This window comes from Bombus impatiens, unplaced genomic scaffold (assembly GCF_000188095.3).
Source record: "Bombus impatiens unplaced genomic scaffold, BIMP_2.2 scf_2222, whole genome shotgun sequence".
Classification (NCBI taxonomy): domain Eukaryota; kingdom Metazoa; phylum Arthropoda; class Insecta; order Hymenoptera; family Apidae; genus Bombus; species Bombus impatiens.
Window position 1 is genome coordinate 188,903 of NT_178641.1, and position 16,318 is coordinate 205,220.

Below are 16,318 nucleotides of genomic sequence, written 5' to 3' on the forward strand. Positions count from 1 at the left end.
CATTGGTCGCGGGATCGGTATGGTTTGATATTTACTTCGGAATAAACGTATGGTAATTATTTATGAAAATTGTATGGTAATTAAATTTTAATCGAATCGCGAAGATTTCTCAGATTATACGGCGATTAGAAAGTTTCCAAGCAATCTTTTGCGATAAATGTGTAGTCGCGTTGGCACAATTTTACTTGAAAAAGTTTTATCGAGAATTGGACACAAAGAAGTTTGGGGTTGCAGGCTTTCGACTGTCACGTATGAAATTGTTTTTCTTGTCGTATGTCTAAAAGAACATTAAAATTCCAATTTGGCGTTGATATTTCCTGTCGAGGAATTACCACGTACCCGGAAATTTTCTCTTTGTCGGCGCTTAATTAGAATACAATCCGCGCGTGGCGATGCGTTCTGATAACTGTGCGTATTATGTATGCGCGATTAACAGGTGAATATGTAATTAGTCACCTGCCGAAATTTATTCTCTGTCGACTTTTAGGTGTTGCGTTAAATCGCACTTTTAGTAGCGTAAATTACGCAATAAATAATCAACCAATGTAACTTTAAAATTCTTAGCATTTTTCAGAAACTTCATTCGTAGTTTGATGCAAATAAAATAATTGAAGCTTCGCTGTCGGTCCCAAGAGGCGACGTCACATGTTACTCACAGAATAACGTTCCAAACGAATTTTGAAACAGAATGAAATTCTTTTTCCTCGCGAGGATTCACCCTCTGTGGCGAACAGAAAGAGCCACCCTTCGCGTCGGCTGTTTCATAAATCAACGCTCGTACATCGACTGACCTGGCACGTTCGTGTACGTGCGATTTCGCTTCGGATGATCGAAGCTTCGCTCACAGTGAAAGTCGCGAGCGTCGGTGAGGTGGTGCTCCTTATAAAGTAGCAGAGAGCCTCGACGTCGATACGCCTTCGTTCCACTTGCGTCATCGATTGATCGCGCGTCAAGACGCGCGCGTTGCGTGTCCCTAAATTCCGGTTGCACAATGGAACTTTAGAACGATCCATGTCCGTTTGAAATCGAGCGAGAAGACTTGCGAAATCTCTCGTTGAGTTGGCATGTTTGGAAAAGTAGGCCATGGGGGTGTTCAACCCCCTCGTACTTTGCGATTCTCTTCACTGCGTTATTCGGAGAAAGTATCGATCATGAACTTTCCAATAGGAATATTTTTTTCCAATTATCACAAGCATATATTTTATATCAGGTAATAATTTTTATATGATTGTACAAGTTTCTATAGATTATTGTTTGCCTTTTAATCCATCGAAAATATCGATTCGTACTGACGATTTACGAGATCTCAATTAATAAGATCAATTCGTGGAATTGTCAGTGTTATAAATATCCAATACGTAGCGCGAATGACATTATAATTAATTCCATCGTTGAGCGTGTCGTGTTTCATTGCACGACCGTTTTATTCGAGTTCATTAGAATCTCGACGAGATATTCGTACTAGCCTGAGGAAGAAATTTCGCAACAATTCGATGCAGCTGTTTTAACGGAATTTCGTTCTGTTCAGCGATAATGCAGCCGAGTTGCATGTACATATCGTGCGGAAGGCGTCTTCTACCTGGTTTTAAATTTCCTAGCACGCACATGCTCATTACCATATGTACGTTCCACGGGAACATCTCGAGTTCGCTGAACTCTACACCTTAATCGAGCATTCATTCCAAAAATCGGGTATGTTCTCACTTCCAGCTGTCTTCTATCTCTTCAGCGATAAATACCGCGGTCACTACGCTACACTACACTCGCTTAGTACGATAGACGGTTCTTCGCGAACAACTTTTAGCGGATGATCTATAATTTCTGCTTGATCTACGTATATCTAAAACTTTCTATCACGTTTCCTAAAATAACGATAAGAATTGTTGTCGGAGATATACGTTGAAATTTCTATGTAATAAATTATTCGTTGGTAGTTAATTTTTAAAGAAGGATCATCCAGTCCGAAAAATATTGAAAGAAACCGAGATAAAGGAAATTACCTTTCAATTATTCTTTTGAAAAAATGACAAGCCTAACTGATTGTGAATGAAATTCATCATAAGAGAGGATATCAGATTTTACGTGACGTGTCGGATGCTTTTCATGGGCGTATAGAAGGCACTTCCCTTTGTAGGGACTTAAAGTGTTACGTGATTTCCGGCTTGAAATACTAAGGTTGCATTACAATCGTCATTCTTTATGCGCATACACGGATTTCTGTTTGATTATGACAGTTGTGACGGAAGGAAGTCGGTGAATTAAATGTTCCTTTCTCTACCATTTAACGTATATTCGGATGAAGATATTCGACATTGCAGTAGCTGAAGGCTAGATCGAACGAAGTTTTTCCGTTGGAAAAAGACATAATTATTCTACCCATTGTCAAAATTTAGATCTTTCTCCTACAGATTTCTTGTACCACTCAATTTATTTTAATCCAGAGATATCGCTATCGTCGGATCGAACTTTGGCGGACGTGCGATTAAACGAAACAAGTATCGATTATCTATCGTGCTTGTTCTGCAACCTTGAGTCTATGCGGAGGCTGTAAAACTTCCATTGTTTCACGCGACACCCACGCATAGCGTTGAAATGCAGTAGAATCTTTGTTATTCGAATTGTCATCGTTCGGATGTTTTGCTCTTTGAGACTAGATCTTCTTCAACCTCGGCATACCGACCGTGTGCTGTCTATGACGATCGAAACTCGACATTCCCTTAAATTAAAGACCATAAAATTCGAATTAAGCATCTTAGAGAGCTACCAATCGCATTCACCTCGTTGTCGTCCCTAAATCACGAATAAGACCATCCGTCTCAGCCCCATAAATCAGCAGCAAGCGTATTTTATACACAAGGGAGGTCTTTTTTTCGCGCATGGGCGCAATGAGCGTGCACGAACGCTTCAATGGGCTAATAAATAAATCCATCGTTGCTGGACGAAGAGGTATCGCCGGGACAGGTTGTGGCCTTTTGCGCCAACGGACAACGACGGTGGCGTAAAAATAGCGGCGCGTATCGCACGGAAAAATCGCGGCCGTGCATGAATTAGAGAGCCGGGCGAACATCGGCGTCCCTTTGGCGTCGCGGCACGCGAGGCCGTCGTATTGACTTATATCGCGACGCGACAGACGCGCATTTGTAATCGCCGTATTTGGCAAAATCGGACGGCTCCATTCGCGGCAACGAGACCCGTCTGTCCCGCGCAATCTCCGGCTTTGATCGCTGAAAACGCGGCGAATCGGCGACAAATTTATACGCGCCGCGAGATGCGTGAGAAACATCGCCGGGGAAAGCGGGAGGATCATGAGAGAAATACGGAACCGTGTTCTTGCGAAATCTCGCTTAGACAGACTTCAGTTACTTTCGCGATTTCAGAGATTAGGAAACTGTCGGATATAAACGTCGAATTGGCTGAAAAGTTCGCAGTATATGTGGTGAAAATGGAACTACGTGCCTCCACCAATTGAATTCGCATTTTACGCTAAATCCACTCCATTCGCAAATTTCCAAATTTCCAGATTTCTACATCGATGCTTTTGAAGTTTCTTACATAATCTACTTGTAGCCGTTCTACGAGGAATTTCGTCACGAATTAGGGATAGATACGACTGGAATAAATAATCGGAAAGCACGATTACACTGGCTTTTAAACAAGATCGACACCGGGGACTAGCTTTCTCGTAATTTGTTAGAAGTTTCTTGCCAGATCGTTGCCTCGATCTCTTGATCGATTTATTTATCGATTCGTTGATGTAGTCATAGATGTTGATTGCCAGCAGGCATCGAGTGTTTTCATAGGGTACGCGTTCACTGTTGATTTATTCAACCAGTCGACTTCACGGAGAAAAGACCGCCGTGTGCCCCCGTTCCTTTTTGCTGGTCGTAATTGAAATTCCGATCGAATTAAGTGCTCTGTGGCGATATGATGTTATTGAGTCGTTTGCAGCTTCACGCTCGTTAGGATCGGTATGTCAGCAGCTACTGTGTTATTTTAGCGTCGTCTGTGCGTTTGGATCTTCGTACTGTTCTCTCTATTCTTTTCTCGTAGACAAGGTAACGTTGCTACGACGATGTCTCCACGATATATTTTCTACACGGAATCTCATAGGAGTTTTCCGATCGTTACAGATATACAGGAAAATAAAACTGAAGATTAAAGCGTATTTCGAACAACAAAATTCTACTTAAAAGCAGGGATACTTCTTCAGACCACGAGTTTCCATCAAAATTCACGAGCCAAGTGCACTGGCGAATCGTTTTTCGAGCTAATTTAGAAGATGCTAAATCACTGCACCTGCGCGTTTGTCGGCGCAGCTGCAGGCTTTCATTAGCACGTAGTGAGGCCTCAGCATCCAATAAATCCGAGACGATCGAACATATTGCACACGCATCCGCACGTGTTTTTCAATCACCAGAAATTTGAGAAATGGGTTTGCAATCTTCCTTGGAACTGTACCGTAAAAATCGTTGAAAATCATCGAGTTTGAAACATGGAGCGCAGCTGTCTGTATCCGCGCGTCCATCTATGTACATGGACGTATGGCAAATTATACCGATTGCCGAACTAAGATCGTACAAGGTGTTCGTGCAACAGAAGTCTATAACTCGCAACTTGTAACTTGTCAATTATACCGTTGTCCACTTATGCGATACTTTCGGCCGCACCCTGTATAAAATCTTTAGGAAACAAGAAGCTGTATCCAGACGTGAAACCTGTACCGAACGATCTGAAATAGCGATCCGAGGTTTGTAACCTGTCATTTTTATCGTCAGCCGTATAAAGACTGGATCCAGCGGGGATCGAATAAAAAAGAATCTAAATTGTTCTCCAAACTGGATCGACATTGTATAAATCAACGCGTTTCAACTTTCCCTCGATGTCAGGTTGCTTGTCCTCGCTTAACCTGTCGCTTGCTACGAACCATCTTTACCGCCTACTGTCACGACTATCCGCGAGATTGACACACCTGAATGTTCTATCGTCGAATCCTGTTCGTGACGACTGATAACGGTACTAGCATTTAACGGGCAAAGGGGAAATAAATATTGCAGAGGCAAGCGAATATTAAATTAAGAGAAGCGAGCAAGCCAAGCGAGACACTATGGTAATAAAAATAAAACATACAAACTTCAAAAATCAGGAAAAGTGGTTTTTATCGACAAATATGCTAAAAAGAAGAAAATAATTTTCTTAATCAGGTATTATTAAGTAATTGAACGTAATATACCGAGGAACCTGTATATGTTACGCACACTCGGCAATCACGTAGGGTATCGATCGACAAATGAACTCGTATTTGCTAAAAATAAAAACCTTCGGATAGGCCGACGAACAGAAAAGTAAGCTGAATAATAGCCGTTAATACGGACGAGAGGGAATTATACAATTTCTTGGTGATCGATAGATTTTCTGACGAGCAATTCTAGCTGTGAATTTGAAAACTTTGCGCGAGAAGTTGCGCGGTTGTGATCGAGTCATTGCTAGAATCGCTAGAAGCTACACGGATAAAGGTAAATTATTAAATTATCTTTGCAGAGAAAAAAGGCGAAAAGGTTGACGATAGCGAGAGAAAAGAAGGATTTCTAAACGTTTGTATTCGCGGTATCCTGTGCGACCGGTTCGCCCCTGCATTCCTGTTCTGGTGCATGCGTCACATATTGGTGACTGCAGTTCCTCACGATTGCAGAAAAAAATAGAGTGGGCGAGCTTAAGTCCTCGTCAGGTTCGACCCACGGTTGCTATTAACGCGGCGTGTCCGCGAATCCATTGGACATCGAGGTCGTAAATGGATCGAATTTCGTCGGATAACAACTCGGATGCAACAACCCTCCGCGATGAAAATGATTTTCCATTTGTTCATCGCAGCGGATCAAACGCATCAAATTTCACGATTACATCGTAAAATAATTTCGTTTGCTGGGAAGTAGAACGATTGATAAGAGGAACCGTGAAAGCTGGAAATCTTCGTCAGAGGATTCAACGCGTTAATTGATTCGTCCCTGTTCATTGCTGGTCACCGTTTGTTCTTATCAAAACGACACATGGCAATTCCGGCGGCGAGTTGCGTGGACTTGCGAATCACTTGCATAACTCGCATAATCGTCGCTCCAGCCGTTGTTAACGCGCCTCTGCACGCGTATGCGAGTTTTACCTACACTCTGACTGCAGCCTAGGAGCTGGAGTATGCCAAGGTTGCCCTGTAAACGGTGGCATTTTTACGCCTCGAACGGAGACGACGATGATCTTCCCGACAAAAGAGTCTCAGTTCCTTTTAAAAGCGCCTCTTCGGAAGTTCGAACGCAGCTTCTTTTCATCCATAGAAACGGAACAAATGTTTCTAGGTCGGTGTTTAACGATAAAATACTTTGCGCTTTTGTGGACTCGAAAGGATTCTGTTTCATTGTTCGCATGCAAGATAATGATTTATTCGAGGAAGCTTTCTAGATCGCGTTATTTTTACACAAAGATAATTATTAACGTGGCGAGAGAGAAATTTACGATATTGCTTTTGCTCATAGTAAAGAACCGAGTCTTTATCCTAAAGTGAAATTCAACGAAACGAACGATTTCTCCGTCAGTTTCATCCATTGTTCGACGATAAAACGCTACGCATCATTTATCAGCCTGCGGCAATAAGACTACATATTCGAAAGTCATTTTTCTTTATCAGAAGTGCTTTATGCTTGGTGAGTTGAGACGATTCTCTTCAAATTTAATATCAAATACGTAACTTCTATTTAATTGCTGCTTCGTATTTTCGACTTCACAGATTATCGTTAAATTTTATCGAACGAGAAACTAAACACGCGAAAATTATCTGATATCCTGCCTTTTGTTAATTTTATTTCTTCCTATAATAATCTTTATCGCGATAAAATTTAATTGTTACACAATTACGCGCAGAGTAAAGAAATTTTTATTCGGAAAAGTTCAAGGCAAGCCAGGATGTAAGAGCAAGGCTGCTTTAGAAATCGCGTTGTTTGTTCACTCAGCAATTTGCTTCTCTTACGTGTATCTCAACGATATCGATTATTTATAGAAGATAAGTTTTCGAAGAAGATAAGTGTTTGACGTTGTAAAATTCATCTGTATGCAGGTGATATTAATCACGTGGTATTATAGGTCATGGTAATTTTAAGTACAACCCCAAGACCGACACACCCTTTCAGGGTAATTATACGATCTATTACCTCGGCTAGCAATCTTCATATTGTGTGCACACGCCTACGTCCAGACGTAAAGATTCGATGATAACGCGCGATGATTGTACTCTGCCACGAAGCGCCGGAAATTACGTGTTTTTGATAATGTTTTTAAGAAGGTAACGTGGAATGTTTAAATTAAAAATATACTTATTAGAAGAGAAGAAATATTTAATAAAGCACTACGTGTGATTAAATAGAAATCAGGAATTATTCACATTGCCGTATTTCATCAATTTTTAAAAAAAAATTTCCGATATCGTGAATGAAAAATGTCGAACGAGTTAATAGGAGAAGATATTTCGTGCAATGTTTAAACGGTAAATTCCTCGAGTACAAGGAACGATGATAACCATCATTGTATGATTTCTCGAGATTATCGTGCTACTGTTAACGAGACAGTGAAATGATTACGATGCTCTTCGATTTACGAATTACAAATTCGTAAGACAGAAGTTCTCGAAATATTAAAAGCTTGTCAAATATTTCACGATGATTTACGTTTATCGTATTTTAATTTTTTGCTCCGATAATTTCAATGATGATCTAGAACCGGAGAGCCATTCATTAGAAAAGTGGAGTAGTCGTTAAATTCTAAGCCAACAAATACAATGGGTAGTTTAGAGCACAAGATGATGATCGTTAAAATAATTGAACATCTATAGACGATAATTGTCCTCGTTAATTTTAGAACCAAACGGTTACCTACTCAAGAGGAGAATAGCGCGATCATTCGTTAACGTTAACTTTTGACGTTATATTCCAATGAATATTTATTGTCAGAAATATTTCATACGTATCGGTTCCAAACGCTATCGATAAAATATCGATACGCCACTATAGAAGATTGAAGAAAATAACAAATTACGATTTAATCGTCGTTCGACAATTACTATTTCATCAACTCTGACTCGATAAAGAGCTAATTGATTTCGATAAACATTTTACCTACATGTTCACTTCGACATTCTACGATAGAATTAGCACTCAGCAACAATGTGTTCCGCGAAACCGATAAAAATTGCGGTGGCAAGTGTGTTACCTGGTTTAATAACTCGTCTGTTGGTCGGATCAGTTACTGACTTCTTGCGCCACTGTTCAAAATAGCTCGTGACCACTGACCTCGATCTCGGAAATACGTTCGCATCATCGTCTTTCCTCGACGATAATGAATATCGAACGATGACCAGCTAACATTAACCATCGCACTAATGACGCAACGCCTTCGTTTCGGCTGCGTTTTATTAACAACGTACGATTTTCATTCCCACGAGTCCGAGTTTAAGGATTTCACGACTGATTCGATACGTTTCCTTTTTCGCAGGGCGATCGTGGGTGCACCGGAGGCCGAAACTCCTCAAGTTGGCGTTCACAGAGGCGGCGCCGTTTATAAATGCGACATCGCTGCCGATGACCGATGCACGCTGATCCATTTCGACAGCAAAGGTAAGAAGAATTAATTTATTATCTTTTACTTTGACTTGTTTTCTTTTTTGAAAAATATATCCGCTATTTCGTATAACCGTAAAAACGACGATACATTTAGGTTTATGGGTTTACAAAGTGTCGTACGTGATTAGAAATCTTATCATACTGGCATTATTTTGCGCAGCATGAGCAATTTAATGTTTGACTTGGTGATAACGCGTTGCGTTCTTCCATGTCGATTCTCATGCAAATGTGATATTAATAACACGTTGTATTTTTTATCGCGAAACCGCTCAATTAAATAAATTATTCGAGCTATTCAAACTACTCCGTTCATTTCGAAATTTGGCGCTGTCGTGGTACCTAGTACGTTCTAATTACCAAATATTACCATGCTATCACACTCCTAACGAGATTTGATTTATAGCGGTATTTAAGGAAAATGACCCTGTAAAGTATACTTGCGGTTTGCGAAGGATCAAAGAGAGATACCTAAGCAAAGAACTTTGTACGGATCTCGAAAAGACTATCGCACGTACCATCGCTTATCGCAGGGTAGCATCTTAGCTGGAAGCACGGTCGATTAACCAATTTTCAGATTAGCATAGTCCGGAGAAGAATGTTCGAACGGTTGAATTTCAAAAGGATCTTGGAAAAATGCAATCGTCTATCGTAGGATGGTTTATCGCGTGCCGGAAGCATGGTCGGATTAACTCTCGTAGTTTGTTTCGTAGCTCAATCCGATATCTGTTTTCCGGTTCTTTCTTCCACTTGCACTCTCGTACCCGCCGTGAGGCACTGAAAGGTAACCTCAACGGGAACATTGTTGCTAACGAGGGCTCGTATCTCGTGTTCCACTAGCTGTTCACAGTCGCTGACCCACATTCTGGCTTTCCACCCGCTTACAAAGCCCTCGAGGAGCTTCGTAATCTCGGCAACCGGCAAGTAACCGGCTGACTGGTTGTAGAGCAGCGTTCTATTCTCGGCGACTTTCCACCCACCCTGTCGTTGACCCTTCCACCGCTTCGACTGTTTATCGCTTCTAACCGTATCGATTTCGAACGTTTCCTCGATCCTTTTTCTCAAAGCAACTACGAGCCGACGAAATCGCACCGCGACTAAACCGTTGTACAGAGAGGATTTTGTCAGTCGAACGACAAATCTTATTGCCGAGGAAACGACAGGTGATTCCACGATCTTTCGATTTGTTCGGAATTTTTGTTGCGAGACTTTCGTAATAACGCAAGGTACTAAAGAATCGGATTTCGTTGTACAATATAAGCGAACATCCGTTAGAAAGTACATCTAACACGAAAAATTGGTCGTGCAGAGACGAAAGGAAATCCAAGTGAATTCTATCCCTTCGCCTGGTATCGTCTTTCTCTCGCAAATCAGCGGACCAACTACAAGAACCATGTCTGCGCAAATATCTACATACCGCACGTAGCTACACTCTGCCTATCGAAACTCAAATTTACCGAATGCATCTTAATCTTATCGCCGTGTCTCATCTGGCAAAGAAAGAAAATCTCGAACTAGAAGAGCGGACCGTTTCATTAAATATTTTCACACCAGAGTCGTATCTTGTCCCTTAATCAAGGAAGCGATCGTCCATCATCGTCGTCGTCGTCGTCGTCGTCGTCGTCGTTATCTCTACGATCGAAAAAAGGATTTCATAACGGAAGAAAAAAAAGGAGAAGAGCGTCGTAATGACTCAATTCCGAGTCGAACAAGTTGCAACGTAAAAATAAAAAGAGTGAAAACCGAAGGAAGCCACGAGCGTGCATAAATTTCCATCTCTCAGCCTCAGCCAGCCATTCGAATTAATAATGACGAAGCGCGCGCGCGTTCTCCCGCGATACGATCTTCCGTTTCAGCGGAGAATGTCGGAGCGAGAGTCGACGTTAATGCCCGCGATGCAAATTAGCGGAATATCATGCTGCCGCGAATTAGACGTGCTTACACACCTCGTAACGATCGTATCTCGTGAATCGTGCACGATTCCGGACCCGTAATTTGCCGGCGCGAAAGTAATTGACTGTTCGAAAGCAATCGGCAGGAAATCACCGGTGCCGATTCTCTCTTATCTCGACGAGGTTCGGTTGAATCGATCGCGTACGAACAAGATCGAGATAAAATAGCGATTCAGGCGCGTTGCATTTTCTTTCGGATTTATTTTTATCGATTTTTCGTTACGATGCGATTATATGGGTATTTCTGCGAGAGAAGATTGCTGGAATATTGTCTGTCGTTTGTTCGACGCCTTGGTAATAGATTCTCTGAGATTACTCGTTGCATTAGCAAGAGACCTCTTTTATTTATATCGAGCGTTTCCGTTCTTTATTTTTCGGAAGCTGTAAAAATAGTCTAGTTTTATCGAGATCGAGTGGTTTTCCACGAGTCTTTTATTTCGTTTTATCGAATCTCCGAAAAAATATTGGAACTTTTGTTTTTCTTATTAACGTTAACGAGAGAACCACAATTTACGTTCAAACGTTTATTTTAAACTTTATTTTATAGTTCCTGAAAATTCATTTTTCTTTCATGCTGGATTTCATGGAATACTGTGAAAAATAAACGAATATCATACCGGCTTTTAGTCTTTGGCCAATAATATTGTTTTCTTCGTTGCGAGATACTAACCGTGGCTATTTTCGAAATGTAACGTTTGCTCGCCTCGAACGACATGTAAATCCGGCCATACGCTCACTCATCACTATTTTAAAATGCCCGTGAGAAAAATAACCGCTCGTGCGGACTCGTTTCTGCCTGAAAATTTATCAAGCGAAAATGAAAAAAAAAAAAAAAAATACTGAAAAAACTATCCGCAATCTGAGTGAAAGAATCGCATAAGACATTGCGCTTGATTTATTATCAAAATCACTGTCAACGCGCCAATCGTCGAACTCGTCGCATCAAAAACCACCCCCCCATTTAATTCCGCTGTTCTTACCTTTCGTTCCACTCGATCTCCTCCAACTTCGAATCCAATCGCGTATCACTGCGCTGGATGGTATCGATGCCTGCAAGGTCGTGTCTATTCGATTCGATCGGATCTTTCGATCTCTGGATCTCTGGTAACCAATAGTATTCGAATCGTTGGAGTATCTGCTATTCCGCGTGCGTACGAGGAAGCAAGTCGTATCTCGCGCGGGTCTGTCCGGAGGTCAGTCACTTCTTCGGGTGCTGGAGCGAACATCTCGTCGCGGAGGAACTCCTCGAGGTGTACACCCTGCGGAGTGGCGTGGCGAGCCGCCTCGGGATACCGGGAACCATCATCCACGCAAGAAGCCGACTCTGCCTAATACAGAAAACCGTAAGGTCGTTCTACCTACGGGCGTGCGCGGACGTAGGTTCGGCGTTTCTTGCCGGATACCATCTGAAGATCTTCAAGGAAGGTCGCGTTGCTCCCGTCCCTCGGCTCGCGAACGCGTGCTTAATTGACGTACCCTTAATGAGCGCGGCGAAATAATTGGGCCGCGATAATCGCGACGTCGTTCGTTCCTCCGCCGTCGATAATTCATAATTGCCTCTATTAAGGACTGTGTTCGGTCGATCGTTTGTTTTAATTAGACGAACGACCGTGTTTGACAGATGCAGGATTTAAACGAGTCGATCGAACGCGTTAAAAAGTCGCGAATAAAGATTCAACGATCTTTCGTTAATAAAAATAGCTTTATCGTAATGGATGGACGTTCGAATCGTAACTGGCATTGACCTGTTTCTCGGAATATTTATCGAACATCGTTCGACGTGTTTGTAATTTTGCGATTAATTGCGAATAACATTGCGATTGAATTGTACTTGAGAGATCTGTCTTGGTTCGCCAGTGTCGACGTAACCATACGCCTTCGGCAACGATCGCGAGTTAAGGGATAGGAAGCGAAGGACAACTTCCGTTTAAGGGTTACGACTCACCGATACGGCTAACGGGTTCATTCCATTCGTAAAATCGACAAAGAAAAATCCAAGGTGTACTCGCTGAGAATTCTCTGCAGTGACACCTGTCCGTGCCTTGTTTTTTCGAAGAATATCCGTATGATGCATCGAAAACTTTCGTTTCTTGGACGTCGTTTAACTTCTCTTCGGTACGCGAGTCGGGAAACTGTCCAATCTTGCGCAGCGTTACTCGTATTTACATTGCCAAAACTCTGAATATTTTATATCCCATTCGCTTGGCAAAACGACGTTTAATCGAGCGTACAGGAAACTGATATTTAATTTTAATCGAACAGTCGTTAATCGTACATAGAGAATGTAGTTTTACTTTATGGTGAAACGAGCTTCTCGAGATGTACTTGTTCTTTTAAAAGCTGTAAAAATTGTTAAATCGATAACCCTACCGTGTGAAACGTTTCAAATCGCCGGCGAATATTCCAATTAACAAGAGATAGATAAATAACTGGCGAAGAAATAATTGATTTCATCTTGCGGTAACGTGAAAGTGCGGAATTTAAATTGTAACAAATAGGCAGAGTCGCGATTATCGTGATAAATATTGCCGCGGTTGTACTCGTTGGTGAATTAATCTTGTAGTAAATGCAAACGGCGCTAAAACTGGTCGTTTCTGTTTCGTTTCATTCCGTTGCAGCAAGTACCCGCGGCGACATATTAGGTTACCTGGAGCTAAGTGACTGCTAGCTACGGGATATCTGGGCGTTGATTCGTTCTTAGGAAGCTTCTCCTTTAGATTTACAAGAATCTAGTTCCGATATTAAGTGACCGATCCTTCGCGTTGACGGCATTCGTTATTCTTCGAAATAGTTAGCCTGGTCCAAGAAGAAACGCGCATTCCTCTCGATAATCGATCGCGAGTATGCGCTGTGATATTCAAACGGCGATTTGTTTCCCCGCTTTTTCCCTTTCCAACGTGCGTCCGCCGCTTTTTCTTCGTATAGCTGATTTGTTATCAGCGCCACGGTAGCCACAGCATCGAAGCTAAGTTCATTTATTCGTTCGAGAATGGGAATGTTGATACGAAATATTTCTCGTCGAAGATGGAGAAGCGTGAATCGAGAATTAATTCTTACGTGAAATTTCTTAACGAGTATAGGCTGCGCTAAATATTATTAAAATCAGTATTTAATACTTTTATCGACTCGTTAGTCATTACAGGATGAAGTAATCGTTAACAATGGCGAGGAGCAATAGCCGGCAACGACTAATGAGAAATGGTTTCCGGTTGCAGGGAATAACCATATCAGAAATCCAAACGTACCGGGTGGTTTGAGTCAAATCGACAATAAAACGCTTCAATGGTTCGGTGCGACGGTTTCGGCATCGTTAAAAGATGGAGGACCCATACTGGTGAGTAAATCTATCAAATTTTTATCATCTATCTTGTTAATGTTTTTCGACTCGACTAAAGAAGCCTACGTAGATATAACATGTATAGATACGTTTGAATTCTTCGTAAACCTACGAGCGTTCGAAATCTGGTTATTAAAATCCTTAGGTTATTTGACTAGTAAATACATATCGCTATATAAGATGCTTTCAAAGTTCTCCTTTTTATGTTGGAAAGAAGTTTACAAAGGTATAAAAGCGGTAGTTACGAATAGGCGAGGGGGCCTTGTGAGAAATTACAGGCGTGCACGTTCTTAGAACACCGTACCTTCTATTTCAGGAATCGAAAACAAACGAATCCTGGTTTCGTTCTATGTTTCCGTTGCTGTGTCTAAACGCTTTGCCATTATATCGCACCATATATAGTTACTTTGCTAGGTAACGCGAGTGTAAAAGAAGCGATACAAGCAGAAAATATTGGGTCAGTGTTAAAGTTCGTGCCCGATTTCAACGGACCTAACTAAATTATTTGTTCGCCAAAGTCGCACCTGTTGTTGTATGTACAACCGAGCATCGCTCTTTTTATCCGCTGTGAAGTTTGCGCGTGCTACAACACACGTGACTTGCAGCCAAACGATTTAAGACCACCAACTTTTCCACCGATCCGATAATTCGTAGAAAACATTCGCCTCGTTCTGCGTTCCTCTATCGCAATTTTTTCATCCTACCTAGCAATCCTCCGCGTGCATCATCGCTCGACCGTTTCACGCGCGTTCTATTAGAGCGCTCCGTTCGCATAGATGCGCGTTGCAATCAGACGTGCGATGGAATTGTTGTTCGGATATGAATCTAAGCGCGAAGATCTCTGACTTCGCAAGACGGCCGGACGGTTCCTTCTTTCCCTTCGGGACGCGGTCCCTATGATGTACTGCCGCCCTTATCTTTACGTGCGTTGCACTTGGCCGGGTCTATCCTGTACGCATGTGCGGATGCACATCACGCACGGCTGCGGTGTGCCGGTCGGGATGATTGAAGAAAGGGAAAAAGGAGGAAGCCGCAGGACTGGGATTTTTCGGCCGGTGGATTTGCCGAGTTTGTTTAGCGGTTTATACGTAATTGGATCCAGAACGCTGCTTATTTTATTCGGCGCCTTACTTGGCTGTAGCGGGTGCTTTTAAGCCTTTGGTCGTCTTTCACACGGCGATACACGTATATGATACGCGTACGATGGATATCGATTATGCGTCGTTCATTACAGAATCATCGTGTGAACGCTTCCATAATGAACGATGTATTCGTCGTGCATCTATCGCGATACGTGTATCGCCGCGCCGTGTGAAAGGGCGCTTCAGGGCCGCTTTATTCGCAACCGATCTACCTATTTTCTTTTGGCTGGGTTGGTTATCCTTCGAAATGACTTTATACTCGCGAGTACCAACTTTGAACTTCGTTTTGTCTGTCATTTTACAGTGATTAAAAAGAGCGTACACGTATACCTTTACCGCTCCCCTTAACAGGTTTATAGTGTTCCACTTCCATGTAGATATCACGCGGAATAACACGGTGTAACGAAAGGTAGTAAAATACAGACTAGAAAAAGTATTTGCATAAAAACTGACCACTTTACGTCGTTGTCTTTTTTCTTTTAACACGATACTCCGTGACACACTTTTACCTGACGACACAATCGTTGAAACGGCACGATACCGTATCCGAGATGACTAAATGCAGCTCGCAGTCCGTTCCTCGAATTCGGATTCCTCGTAGAGAAATCGGCGGTGTCAAGTCGCGAAGAACCCGGGCTCCCATAAATAAGGAGCTGCTCTCCTACGTGAGAGACGTATTAGCAACGATTATCGTTCCCATGCTCGCGTAATTTTCGCATAGCGAAACGTCGCCGCGACATTCTCATCCCCCCTGGCCTCCGGCATTATGCGGGAATTATCTACTTACTGCAGAATGCGAGTGCACGTTCCACCGTAAATGCCACTATGCTTTTTCTTTTTCGTCGCTTTCTCCACCCGAACGCTCGTCATACGCGAATTAAAAATAACCCATATTATTCCCGCCGGTCTAACCAACTTTTTCGTTCGTTCTCTGTGCTCGCTCGTCTATGCGCGTTCGTAGAAAATTTGCCATGTTTCTGCAGCCGCTCATCGGTCGCTAGTCGATCGAAGACAAAGTCGGATAGATCGAAATTTTGCAGGTAGCTAACTTTGGACGTTATTGTACGATAACGTTCTTCCTAGTTACTTGGACATTTTTAACTTGGACATTTAAAACGTGGACACCTGTTGTCACACTCTCTTCTTATTTTCCATACATACTACTTGGATCGTTAATTCCTCTAGACGCGATACATCCGCTGTATCGATCGAATCCATTATTCTCAAAGAGCA

The 16,318-nt window shown here is 42.2% G+C and overlaps 1 protein-coding gene across 2 annotated transcripts in view; it reads left to right on the top strand.

Annotated features, from left to right (window-relative positions):
* Positions 1–16,318, top strand: part of LOC100742360 (integrin alpha-PS2) — a 76,155-nt gene that overhangs the window by 12,745 nt on the left and 47,092 nt on the right. For both annotated transcript variants that reach the window (XM_003494408.4, XM_012393090.3), the window contains exons 2-3: positions 8,530–8,651; positions 13,822–13,940. In XM_003494408.4, coding sequence (XP_003494456.1) covers positions 8,530–8,651; positions 13,822–13,940 — 241 coding nt within the window. The remainder of the gene's footprint in view (positions 1–8,529; positions 8,652–13,821; positions 13,941–16,318) is intronic.